General features: G+C 43.9%; 1 protein-coding gene across 2 annotated transcripts in view; it reads right to left on the reverse strand.

Moving 5' to 3' along the window:
* The window catches only part of MAD1L1 (mitotic arrest deficient 1 like 1), a 452,304-nt gene that overhangs the window by 232,986 nt on the left and 205,666 nt on the right, over positions 1-13,652 (reverse strand). For both annotated transcript variants that reach the window (XM_079953794.1, XM_079953795.1), the window contains exon 14: positions 2,815-2,903. In XM_079953794.1, coding sequence (XP_079809920.1) covers positions 2,815-2,903 — 89 coding nt within the window. The remainder of the gene's footprint in view (positions 1-2,814; positions 2,904-13,652) is intronic.

A 13,652-nucleotide genomic window follows, 5' to 3' on the forward strand; every position in this document is an offset into this window, starting at 1 on the left:
TTTTTAATTATTTACTTGTTTTTATCTTGTATTTTATTCTGTGAACTGTCCTGAGATCTTATGATTAAGGGCGGTATATAAATCTAATAATAAATTATATAATAATGACAACAATATTAGGGAGACTAGAGGTCAAGACAATTTGTTTGTTACTATAAACTTTTCAATTTACACAGACACACACACAATCCCAAAGAACACCAGTTTGGGTGTATTTCAAAACATTTTTCTTTACTCTACAGGGAGCTCACACCAGCAATTACTTATGTACTAGGGCTTCCTGCCTGTGTTGCTCCTACACACCATGCTGCCAACCTGCCTCCCTTTACACCTCACCCAACCTCCCCACCCCACAGAGCTCCTTCAACCCCTCCATCCTCACCTGCTGATGCCCCATTGCCAATTCCCCCCCCAACTGGTCCAAAACTTCCCACCCCACCCCATAGCTCACTCCAATCCCAAGATCCTTTGGTCAGGGAAGACAGTAATGGAGAGGATGAAGTCTGTCTCCCCTTTGCCCATCCCTAGCCGCAGACAGTAACACCGTCACTGGCAATGGGGAGCAGAGTGAATAGGAAAGAGCCTTCCACAGCAACCGTTGCTCCCACATTGACCTGCTGCCCACCTGCCTGCAGCTACCTCCTCCTCATCCCAGAAACCATTTCTCTCTTGTGGGCAGCTCCCCAGCAACTGCCCTACTTCACTGCCATCATCTTCCTCCCTGCTAAGACCAAAGCAGTGGTATTGGTGCCTGATGTGAAGCCAGAGCAGAGGACAGTTGTGGGGAGCTGCCCCAAGCCTGCTTCTCTGTGGCTCCTCTTCGATGCCCGCTACCTGCACTGACAGCTCACTTGCCCACCTGCCTGCCTGCCACTCTGCCTTCCCGCCACAGTTGGCATGGCTGCCTTTTGGTGACAAGGCAAACCGCAGTGTGACAACATTTTTTTCTTACAAAAATATGGCAAAGTAAGATTGAATAGTTTTATATTTATATCGGTGCAATGTACAGCACGGTTTAATCATCAATGTGATTTGAATTAACTAAGATTCCTTTGGGCTCATCACGCATATCCAAGTTAGCTCGCATTTTTGCTCTCCACACTTGCGGTCCCAAAACTGATTTAACTGCAATCTTAAATTATCAGTTATTGTCAGGGAACTGCCATCGGAGCCAAGGGTGGTGGTAAGGCTCCCCAATGACGCTGGAGAAGGAACCAGCAAGGAGAGAGGGAGAGGTTCCGCTGGGGAAGGAAATAGACGTGACGCCAGGGAGAAAGAGGAGGCTGAGGGAGCTTCGGAGGGAAGGCTCAGGGACTGTTCCAGCGAGACCAGCAGGGAGAGCACAGGACCTCCCCTTGGGACGCCCACTCTGCGCAGAAAGCTTCCGCGCAGGGAAGCTAGGCGGCGACTTGGTGTCAAAGAACTTTTATGTTGGAGGAAATTCAGGAAACGCCCACTGACGGATTCTGCCAGTGATTGAGACAGTCACGGAATACTGACTGTCCAGTCAGGGGAAAGTTTTAACCAAACTACTCAGCTTGGAGCAGTTTGCGCCTTACGCACAAGCAACCCCAAACCCCATTACAGTTATCTACTTCACAATAAATACAATCCCTGAAAACCATGGGTGAAGATGCATGTATGAGGATTCTGAAGTGAGAGAACAGTTTATATTAATTGTGGGATAATTTGCAGTTCAGTGTTAGAATGACCGACTATCATCTGCTTTAGGAAAATGGAACCACACAACAGTCAAGGTATTTTTGGAGAGTGGAGGAAGGTTAATGAAGTACTATGGAAGTTAAGAGATTATAGGAAGCAGCAATGTGAATTTCAGCTCAGCACTTTCTAATATTGTTCTATCTTTGGGCTCCCCCTCTGCAAGATGTCCAGAGGTGGGGTGGCTACAAAAAAAGGGCCTTTTCTGAAGTGGCTCCCCGTTTATGGGATGCTCTCCCCAAGGAGGCTCACCTGGCACCATTTCATTTCATTTCATTTCATGTTTATACCACTTTATATTTTTTTTGGGGGGGGGGGGAATCTCAAAGTGGTTAACAACACTTTAAAACATCAAAGTATACAATCAAGGCAACATAATTAACAGGAAACTAAAATATTATCTGAAAGATTTCAAAATAAAACATTGCAAAGGAGGTCAACTACAGAATGCACATTTAACACAGCAAAGTTAACCCAAAAAAAATCAGAAGAAAACATTACCAAAAGAAGTAAAGTATAAAATGCACATTTAAATTCATTATATATCTTTAGGCACCAGGCAAAAGCTTTCATCTATAACCAGGCCTTTGACCTTTAACAGTCGTCTGTGACTCTTGGGAAGTAGTTGGTATGTTTTTAATGTATTTCTTCTTTTTTCCTTTTGGTTTTAATGCATCTATGTGGGGGTTTGGGTCTGTTTGTTTGGTCACTTTGCTTGCCCTGGATAAAGCAACCAACCAAGATAAAGCAGCCAACAAATTCTATAGAGAGGGGGGTGCAGAGGAGCAAAGCTTCATTTTGACAGACATCTCATCTCTTAGCTTTGGGTATTACAAACTAGAAAGAAAAGCCACCTTAAAATGCCTGCTTTTCCACACAGGTTGGCAAACTGTTCAAGAGTTCTGCCCTCTTGTTTTCAGCCTACCAATTAGCCAGGAGAGAAATTTTAATCTGAGATTATAGTTTAGTTAATTAATGATACCAATTAAACTTCACAGCCCTATCACTAAGGAATTTGATTTCTTCTTCCTAATTAGATGGTCTTGGTCTCTTCTCTTCTCCCTGGGTGTCCTGAAAGCAGGAGAGGAGGCTCACCTCAGCGCATTCACCTCCTCTCTAGTGATGAAGACACTCTGATGATGGGCGCCTGTCTGGCTCTTCAGCACCTGCAGCTCTGCCTCCAACTGCAAAGCAAGCAAAGGGATGCAAGTGAATCTCTCCCTCTTTGTTTCCCACTCCCCAAAGACACATAGATTTACATAGGAACACGTAGATACAAAAAGCGATGGAGGAGACAAGTTGATGGGAAGAGTATAATCAAAAGGGAAATTGTGTCCATTCCTGAGTAAGCAGCAGGCCTGAAGGTTTGAGTAAGCACCTCCTCACCTGTCATGCCTCTCACCTTGGTAAATAGATGCCAAAACACTGCTTTATGGATCATACACTACTGGTTAACCAGAAGAAGGAGACTTATTCAGGGTATTCTGGCTTAATTTGTTTCCACTAGTGCCACTTCCAGGGAGAAGAGGATCTCTGCAGTAATGACATTTTAGCGGCATCTGTACAGTAAGCCCATAAATTACACAGGAGTTACGTTCTGGAGGTCATGCCTGACGCCAAAATCTTGTATAGTCAAAACACATTGGGGGAAATTGTAGGTGGGGTTGCTATCTATCTATCTATCTATCTATCTATCTATCTATCTATCTATCTATCTTTGCTAAGTGTATAAAGCTGAATGCACACAAATGAAATGTGCATAGGTTCTGAGTGTATAGTAATCAAATAAATGCCTAGAGAAGGCTGAGGGTCCTCAAAACTGATCTTCCTCTAAAAGAAAATGGTCTGCCACCGAAGCAAATGCCAGACTAGTCCATCCAGTTCCTCCCCTTGTGACTATAAAAGGGAGAGCCAAGCCAGAAGCTTCCTTGTTTCCTCAGTTCCTGGAGACAAATAGGAACAAGATAGTAGAGCTTCAAGGACTAACGCATGTTCTCTGGGCTCTCCAACATCTTGCACCACCAAAACAAACAGATAGACAGACAAATAAAGAACATATCCTCGTGATGCTGACACAAAACCCTGACACATACACTAAGCAAAGGAATGGAAAATCATTACCCTTGCTTCCCCCCCCCCCCCCGCCCCCAATGTCTATGACAGCAGTGTCTCACATCAAATATAACTAACCCATAGAAAGGACTCTAAGAACTGGGAACAGGGATGTTGTATGTACCCTTGCTGTCTATGAATATCCTGCAATAAAAATGATATTTTTTTTAAATGCACATACCCCCTCCTCTAAAATAAAGGCGTGCTGAAACAGCATTTGCCTCCACATATCTGATTAAATTCTGACAAGAGAAAATGTTTTGGGTTGACTATAGATCACACTGGCTTGTAGGACATCTGTCTGGAAATGTTAGGACATCCTTCAATGCCACACCCCACCCTCCTGGCCAGCCCTCCCATCCCACCCAAGCCAAAACAAAGACTGTTCTTTCCTATTCCGTTTTTCTCTTTGCCATCTGCCATTTCTTTAAAGCTCCACGGAAAAATGTAGTGTTTTCTGCACACGTAGGAAAACAAGGAGCAAGCGCTGCCCTAATTAGAGATGCAAACCAGGGGAAAAACCACACACCAAGGGCTCAGTCTTCAGCACCAAGGGAGATAAGCTATTAGCATACAGTATCCTTCAGCAGTGCTGGCGAGACTCACACAGCATTCTAATTCCACACTGGAGGAGGAGTGGGTCCAAGTGAAGCCAGATGGTACTAGGGCTTTGGCTTCATTAGGTACGGCAAGAAGGGTGGGTGGGGAAAGGGCAACTTGTTGACAACTGTAGAGCCACTCCTTGTCGTAGGAAGCAGTCAGAAATGAAGCTGCCAGAGCATAGCAAAGGTTTGCAAGGCATAAAGGACGCAGAGGCATAACTATTAGAACTAAGAGTGTGGAAAAGAAATGGCATCACTAAGGACCTGTTTTGCCAACAAGGAAAGGAGATTCAGGATGTTCCATCCCCCCAAAAAAACCTAACTTCTGATTGCTTCCCAAATCCAGTCACAACAATGGAGAGGGGTGGGGAATACAGTTGCACCTGTATCCCCACAATATAAAAATAAAATAAAGTTAATGTATATTGGCTGGCTGATAAGATTATCACAGCAAGAAATATTTCTCTCAATTTTCTGATTACAGAGCTTCTCTCTTTCCTAGCACAACCCATTACAGATGGCCAGGATAAAGCAGGTGCCCTAGATAATTCCAGGGATGTGAATTCCAAGGCATCAGGCCTGGAAGGAAACTTTCAATTCCACCCCGCCATTCTAGCACAAAGCCATTTATTATGTGCTTTGTCTTCCCATTCCTGCCGAAGGTTGCAATGAGGTTTGTTATTATAGTTCTGTGCTGTTCTCTGGTCTGCGTGCGGACAGCATCCAAAAATGCAGCGCCAGTAAATAGGCTATTTATCATTGGCTAAGCGGCCTCAGCCTTGAGTCCAAGTGCCACCTGCTCTCTTGACATGAGCAGATAAATTGCTCCTGGCTCCCTTTAGAGGAAAAGGCAAGGGGTTAGTAATAGATTGCTGTGGCTTGTGATTGTGTGTTTATGGCCAAAGGAAGCAGGTTGAGCATATTATGAAAGTGTGCATATATATGTGGGAGGGAATAGCCTGTATATTCCTGAGTGATACAGCGAAGGATGTTAACATTGGAAGAATGCTAACAAGGCAATGTCTACTCCCAAACAAATCCCAAAGTGTGGATTTGTGTTTTAATGGCTGGTTTCTTTATATAAGATTTTTTGTCTTTTATGTGTTTTAATTATTGATATATTTTGTTATTTATCTTTTGCTGCGTATTGCCTTGGGCTCTGTCGAGGAAGGTGATTCACAGATCCTATAAACAAGTAAACAAGGTGTTCCTAGTGGTGCTGATGGAAGCTGCAATTTCCACACCCTCCCTTCATGGCAAAAAGACTTGTTAGTATAAAAACAAACTGCCCCAAAGGGATTATTACTTACCTGATAGTCTCTCAAACAGAAGATTCCATGAGGAATTGATATCACATTTGAAAAATGGAAGCGTTGTTTGATAATTTATTGAATTGCAGGATTTCATCTTTGGACAAATGAGAATCCTAATGCTGTGAGTGGGTCACCAATCCCACTGAGTTGATGAATCACTTAACAGCACTCCACAGCTCAGAATCAGCCCCCCCATAACACCTGCTATACTGAAAGCTATTATGGACAGCCTATTCTTTATATCAGCCAAGGCCTTTATGACATGACTAAGGGCACATCCATAAGTAAAATCCTAAGCTGTGATACATGTGTAAAATGAAAGCAAGATGAAGTGTTTTGACCATGCAGTACAGTTTTTGGACTGTGCTAGAGAGTCTTCTGTTGGCTTCACCAAGCCACTTCTACAATATATGACTACTCTCCATCAGTGCAAGACACACTGAGTGTTTGCATCTTCTTATAGTATGAGAATGTGAATTAGGTCCTGAAATTGGCCAGGCCTGTTATGTTAGAAACTTCCTGCCCTTGCCTGCTCAACAAAACAAGACCTTTTGCCTGGACAGAGGGTCAGAAACCAAGGAGGAAGTAGCAGCAGATCCTGAGGGAAATAAGGTGGTTTTGTGGGAAGCTGAGCATATGAGCAGAAGAACAGCAAGCAGCTATCTCAGGCAGAGGGGTCTTGGATGGATCTTGGAGGGATCTTGGGCCAGATTAGATCTCTCCAAATAGCCAAGAGCAGAAGCCAAGGAGCAAAGTCAGCAGTTGGAAGAGCAGTTAACCCATAATGCTATTATACTGAAAGAGCAAAACAAGCACTGTAATAGCTCCATTCTCCATGTTATTTGCTTGCATTCATCCACAGCATATTCTTAACTACAGTGGTACCTTGGGTTACATATGGTTCAGGTTACAGACTCCACTAACCCAGAAATAGTACCTCGGGTTAATAACTTTGCTTCAGGATGAGAACAGAAATCGTGCTCCGGCGGCACAGCAGCAGCAGGAGGCCCCATTAACTAAAGTGGTGCTTCAGGTTAAGAACAGTTTCAGGTTAAGAACGGACCTCCGGGTGTTAGATGTCAGGGAATAAGAAATAGAGAATTGCAGCTGTAACTAATAAGCTAAAGAAAAAGGAACGTAATGAAAGTGAATCAAATAATTAATTATTGGAGAATTGCTATAAAAAAAATGTTAAAAATAAGGATGCAGCAAAAGGGAGGTATGGGGAAGTCGGAGAAACAAGGGGTATGAAAACAGGATTATGAAATTATACATGTTTATATGTTTCTGTTTGTGTATATGAGTGTGTTGTTTGTTTTTATTTGTGTTGGAAAATCAATAAAAATTATTTTAAAAAAAAAAAAAGAACGGACCTCCGGAACGAATTAAGTACTTAACCCGAGGTACCACTGTATAGTTTTAGTGATATGTGCAAACCAGGCTGCCGTGTCAAACTTATGTAAGGGCCACTCATTTAAACAGAGACATTAAAATGTCACTGGCATGATTTACTGTTCCTTTCCTAATCATGCTTAATGTTGAGTTTGCTTTTTTGCATCTGTAGTATGTTCAGCTGGCATTTCCAGGGTGCTATACAGAATGTCTCAAATATATTTCAGGAGTGGTGAAAGGGAAATGTTTATTATTATTTTTAAAATCCAATATGCACCATTTTGTACCCACCAACACTGAATTTCATCTAACAGTTTGCCAAACAATGGGTAAGTGGTAGGTAATTGCCTAACACTTTTTAGTTCACTTCCAGTATAATTATCTCACATAGTTTCTATCCTTTCTATTAATGAAGATGTTAAAACAAATCTGAAAATGTATGGTCTTCTATTTGTGAGAATGTACCATTCAGGGCCAACCTCCAATGCTAATCCTCAGGAAAACAATAAAACCAGAATACTTTGGCTGGATGCACCAGAAATAATATATGCATTTCAGCAGAAACCAAAAACATTTCTGACATGACTGGAAGAATAAAATAATAGCATTATGGGTTAGCTGTTCTTGCCTCATTCATTTCCACTTTACCTGCCTTTTGAGATGGACATACAGTTAGTTTACATTCACCTAATGGGGACCATTAGTTCGAGACTATCCAACCTGATCTTGGGCAAAGATCCTCCATTTGAAGCCTGAAAAAGTTGTTTCCAGTTAGGAAACATCAAATTAATCCAGGACTTGATGTGCGCAATATGGGCTATGTAGTAAGATGTGGGCCATATGTGGGTGGCAGCATCTGAGTTGAAGCCTGGAGCTAATTCAACCCTATTCCAGATGCAGGCCTATACATTTTGTCACTCCTTTCCCCTCAGATACATTTATTTTATTCCCTAACTGTATCCGTGCATACACAAATACTTGCGCCATCATTGCTTATAATGTTTTGCTTTTCATTTAGCATTTTTTTTTTAATCATTCCTCCAACTTCCAACCAGTGGAGGCTGCCCCTTTTGGGAAAGTGGGGCAGTGCCCACCAACCTCAGTCTGCTCTCAGCTAGCCCCACCTGCCTGCCTTCTTAAACTCCTCCAGTCCAGGGGCTGGCCCTGGTTTTCAGATTCCTCTTCTCTAGGTAGAGGATGAGGGCAAAACTAAATTAGTTGGCTCTGTCATCGCCTTTCATCCCACTTACTGTTTCATATCCCTGCATTCTGCCACACCACTGCTTGCATCCAGAGTATAGTAAAGGCCGCAGGCCAAATGAACTTTAGGGTCTTAACCCCACTATAGGCTTTTTAAACCACAGGAGCTAAGTGGGATGTGCTCGTCTAGCTCAGTTTGTTCCACAGTGCCTGCTGCATCTTGTCATCCATAAGGAATTAGAAATGGGAGCACAATACATTTGTATTTGTACTTGAACTGCTGCTCTTCTCTTCTCTCAGAGCTTAGTCTTAGAGCAAAGTCTCAGTAGACTTTAAGGTAAAGGTAAAGGTACCCCTGACAGTTAAGTCCGGTCGCGAATGACTCTGGGGTTGCGGTGTTCATCTTGCTCTATAGGCCAAGGGAGCCGGCGTTTGTCCACAGACAGCTTCCAGGTCATGTGGCCAGCATGACTAAGCTGCTTCTGGTGAACCAGAGCAGCTCACGGAAACGCCATTTACGTTCCTGCTGGAGCGGTACCTATTTATCTACTTGCACTTTGACATGCTTTTGAACTGCTAGGTGGGCAGGAGCTGGGACTGAGCAACGGGAGCTCATCCCGTCGCAGGGATTCGAACCGCCGACCTTCCGATCAGCAAGCCCTAGGCTCTGTGGTTTAAACCACAGCGCCACCCGCTGTAGTAGACTTTACATGATTCTTATTCAAAGTACCTAGATTTGGGCTGCTAAATGACAACGTCTTCCTTTGCCTAAGCATAATGAAAAGTTGTCATAGTAGTCCTCTTTGGCTAAATATAGTAATATCTCACCTGCACTCCAGGTGTTTTCAGCACAATTCAATATGCATTTGCTCAACAGTAAGTCACACCAGATTCAACAAGAGGCATGAACAAAACTGATGCTTTAGGTCGCACAGAGAGATGCAACACTAGCAAGGTAGAATAACTCTGTGTTGCGTATCCATGTGCTCATGTATGCATGTGTGTTTAATTGCAATTAAAATGCAATTTCCTCACAATGCAGAACCTTGAATTGTGTGTTGATAGGTACTTATTTGCTTTGGCTCAGTTCACGAGGTAATTTTTTTAATAGCTTCAGCTAAAAGTAGAGTAGCCACCCCCACTCCCCACAGAGATATCCCTTTCTAGTTACTTCAAACTGGATGTCTCATTATCAGATGCAACATCTCTATGTGGTTCCCTGCGGTATTTGTAATTTGGTTACATTGTTCTTTACCAGGGTTAATAGGTGATCCACTGCCAACGTTGAATACCTCAAATGTGTTTTTACCTTTTCTACGGGCACCAGCTTTCTTGCACTTCCTACTGAGAGGAATTTCTTGTAGCACTTAAACAAAACAGCCTACTTGAAATTGGAGTTGAGAGGAATGAGTAGATCTTAAAGGCATCTTAAAGGCTACAGTCAATTAATGTGGGGTTTCGATGAGCTCTTTGACTAGTGCAGGGGTAAAACCTCAGTGAGTTGGCTCAGGCATCTCCCGCTATTGTGACTAAAATCAACGAATGCCATTTGGGTAGCCATGGTAATACATTACAGGCCAGATGTGATGGGAGGCTAGTTAAGGGAATGAGAGAGAATTCATGTTTGTTCTTTTCTTATACAGCAGAAGGAGGCAGAGATAAACATGCCCCATTATGATTGGCAGGGAGGACTCCAGGGTAGGTCCATAGCTATGTGGCTGAGCACATTCTCTGCATGCAGAAGATCCCAGGTTCAATCCATGGTATCACTAAATAAAAGGATCAGGTGGCAGGTTGGGGGGGGGGGCTCCACTTGAGAGCAACTGGTAGATGGGGAAGACTAGATGAGATGCCACTGGTGCAATTAGCAAATACAGTATTTCTCCGCTATAAGATGCCCCCATGTATAAGACGCCCCCTATTTTTTGGGCAACAACCAATTGCCAGTCCACCCTCAGCACTATCCATGTATAAGACGCCCACTGATTTTTGACATTATTATTATTTTGGAAAAAACCTAGTCCTATACACAGAAAAATATGTGTATTTGTGTGTGTGTGTGTGTGTGTGTGTGTGTGTGTGTGTGTGTGTAAATAGGATTTAACCATTCCCCACTCTGGTCCTGATCCAGACCACCCCTTTCCACATGGCTGCACAGGAAAGAAGCTGTCATCTGCACCAATGGAAGTTTTTCCAAATGTAAAGAGAAGGTGTGAGTCCCCCAATCTGCAGAGGAGGCAAAGATTAAAATCCCCCTACCACCCACCCTGGTCACAACAGGGATCAGGGCCCCTACACTTACATACTTTTAAATTCATACAATAGCAAATTACATGAATGACATTTTGCCTAGACTGGCCCTTAAGAGCAGAAAACACTGGGCTAGATGGACTAATAGTACAACTAGATATAAAGCAAAATATGGTCTTTTTAAAAACAATGCCACTGTAGAAATCTTAAATTTACTACATTATTCAATACTATTGAGAGCAGTCCTATATTAAGGAACAACTAGTATAGTGTAATGTAATGTAGTGGTGTATGGAGGGTTAGGGCAGTGGTAGTACCCCCATGGCATGGGGAACATGTCATGCTCCTTCTGGGGTAGTTTGTCTGCCTTTGGCCCCCACACTGCACTCAGCTCTCACTTGCAGCTCCTAGAAGCTGTCAGCATGTGACAGCAGCCACACTCTGGGAAATGGCTTTGACTGGCCAGCTCAACCAGGTGAGGGTCTCAAACCCTCGGTGAATTAGGGACTTCCCCTACACTTCCCTACACAAAAAGGCAGGTTCTGGCAGATCTAGGAGAAGGAAAACTGAGCCTAAACCACTGCTGCCTTGAGGGATATCTTTGAGAGAAGGCTAAGGAGTAAACCCTATACAAATCTGGAGTCCCTAAGGTAGTTGGATGGCACCTTGTATGCCTCCTTCTCAACTCCGGCAGCTCAGCTGGTGCCAAACGTATTGCTCTGCTTTCCTTTGGATCATATCAGCGAGGCCGAGAAGGGGGTCTTGTCATCTGGGCAGCCCAGAAGCTACACACACATTGCCCAGTCTCATGCCCTGGGGAAGTCACTTCGGTGCTGCTAGCACAGCGGTTCAGCTTCATCCCCAGAGGCGCACTCCATTGTCTCTTGAGGCAGGCAGATGCCAATAGAGCAACAGAGTGTAGTGTAGTAGCTGAGAAGCTGATTTGTGAGCCAGGATTACTGAGAAATAATCTGTGGCAAGCACTGTTTGATATGCATTATACAAATTATTACAATTTCCCCAAACTCCTGAGCATGTAGATTGTTTATTTTTTAAACCAACATGAGGCATTACAGTATACCTGATGGAGCGCCTCCACCCCACTGTTCAGTCCAGACAGTGAGGTCCAGCTCCGAGGGCCTTCTGGCGGTTCCATCACTGTGAGAAGTGATGCTACAGGGAACCAGGCAGAGGGCCTTCTTGGTAGTGGCGCCCACCCTGTGGAACGCCTCCCATCAGATGTCAAGGGAATAAACTGACTTTTAGAAGACACTTGAAGGCAGCACTGTATAGGGAAATTTTTAATATCTGATGTTTTACAATTTTTTAATATGCTGTCAACCACCCAGAGTGGGCAGACTATAAATAATAAAATTCTTCTTCTTCTTCTTCTTCTTCTTCTTCTTCTTCTTCTTCTTCTTCTTCTTCGCCTTCTTCTTCTTCTTCTTCTTCAATGTTGCACCTAGTGCTGTTGATACACATTAGTTTCTAGTGTCTGTCCTGAGTATTACACATCATCTGGAAGCATGTGTGCCAAGTGTGAAAAATCTTAAAATTAGATGGAACACTAAATGACTGCACAGTACCTTGCCAAAGATTGTGCTATGCAAGTGCTGAATCTTATTACTGGAAAAGTCTGTTCCTTTTGGCAGGTGGTGGTGCATGTTTGAGGTTGCTTGGATCGTTGTTGTGTCTGTGGTAACAAGTAGAATCATACAGCTGGACAGCGCCTCAAAAGTCACCTAGTCTAAACAGTGTGCCTATGAAGGAAACCCACTGCCACAGCATCCCGGCCAGCTATCTCAGCAAATAGGTAAGTTTATGTGGAAAGGAAAGATGCTCACAGAAAACAGTGGTTTATAAACTTGAAGAATTTTTATGATGGTCCTTGTGATGGGACAATGAGCTACTTGTGCGTAAAAGGGTTAGTCCCTCGGAGTTTGCTTAACGTAGCAAAGCTCTGCCTTGAGCGGAGCCCTTGGACATGGCTCCGTCAGTCACTGGTAGAATCCGACAGTGGGCGCTTGCGGAAACGTTTCCAGCATAAAAGCTGCTTGACGGAAACGCGTCTCCTAGATTCCCTGCGTGACAGCTTCCGGCGAGGGGTGGGGGTCGCTAAAGGGGGCCTTGATACCTCCTCACTGTTCTCACTGGAAGTGTCCCAGAGCCTCCCCTCCGACTTCCTGTCCCTTGAAGCTCCTGCTCCCCCCCTACTGGTTCCCTCTTCTGCTGCTGAGTCTCTTCTATCCTGCTGGAGCCCTTCCACCACCTGTTCTTCAGATGGCAGTTTCCTGACAGTCCTGATGTGGGGAAAGGTTGCTTCCTGCCTCTGGATGTGAGAGAGAAACTGCCGTATAAGCAGAATCCTCGGGGGAGCGGGAAGGAGCCTGGTCGGAAGGGGGGCAGCTGCCCCAGGCAGCCAGTGGTGACAGCTCCTCCTCCCATGGCACTTTATTCGTTTGTAGCAAGCGCTCCTGGTAATTACGCCTCTTAATTTAAGAGAGCGAGTGGGAGAAAAGAATATAAATTCATGTATTAACTTTAGAGATTGAAAATGGGTAGAGCGAGCCTTCTTTCCTGGAGAATATATTTGAAAATGAAATAGAGTGACATTTGGTATAAACTTGAAAAATTGCCCTTTTCTAAAAGCAACAGGAGTGTGTGTGGGGGGGGGACACAATCCATGCTATATTTGAGAGGAGCTGAAGTCAGCATGTATGGTATGTATATCCAAATATCTGTGTCTACGCTATACATACACTATAAGCAGCAACCTGCTGGAGGAAGCATTTAACCCTCTCTTCATGCTAGCATGGAAACTGGTGTGTTGCTCCATGCCATTAACCCAGATTCTAAATCAGCCCGATTCAGTTTGGTCTTATGCTACTGTTGTATTGCTTTAACCATCACTAAGTACTTCTAGTGTGAGTGAAGGCTCTGAATATCTTGGCAGGCAGGGTTCCCGTTCTTCTGCACTTTCAAATGTTGCCAAGCAGAACAAACAGGGTGGGGGGCTTATGCGGCCATATATGTTTTGACCCAAGCAAAATGTTCCTTATCCCAG

Source organism: Podarcis cretensis (genome assembly GCF_951804945.1).
Source record: "Podarcis cretensis genome assembly, chromosome: 14".
NCBI classification, from domain to species: domain Eukaryota; kingdom Metazoa; phylum Chordata; class Lepidosauria; order Squamata; family Lacertidae; genus Podarcis; species Podarcis cretensis.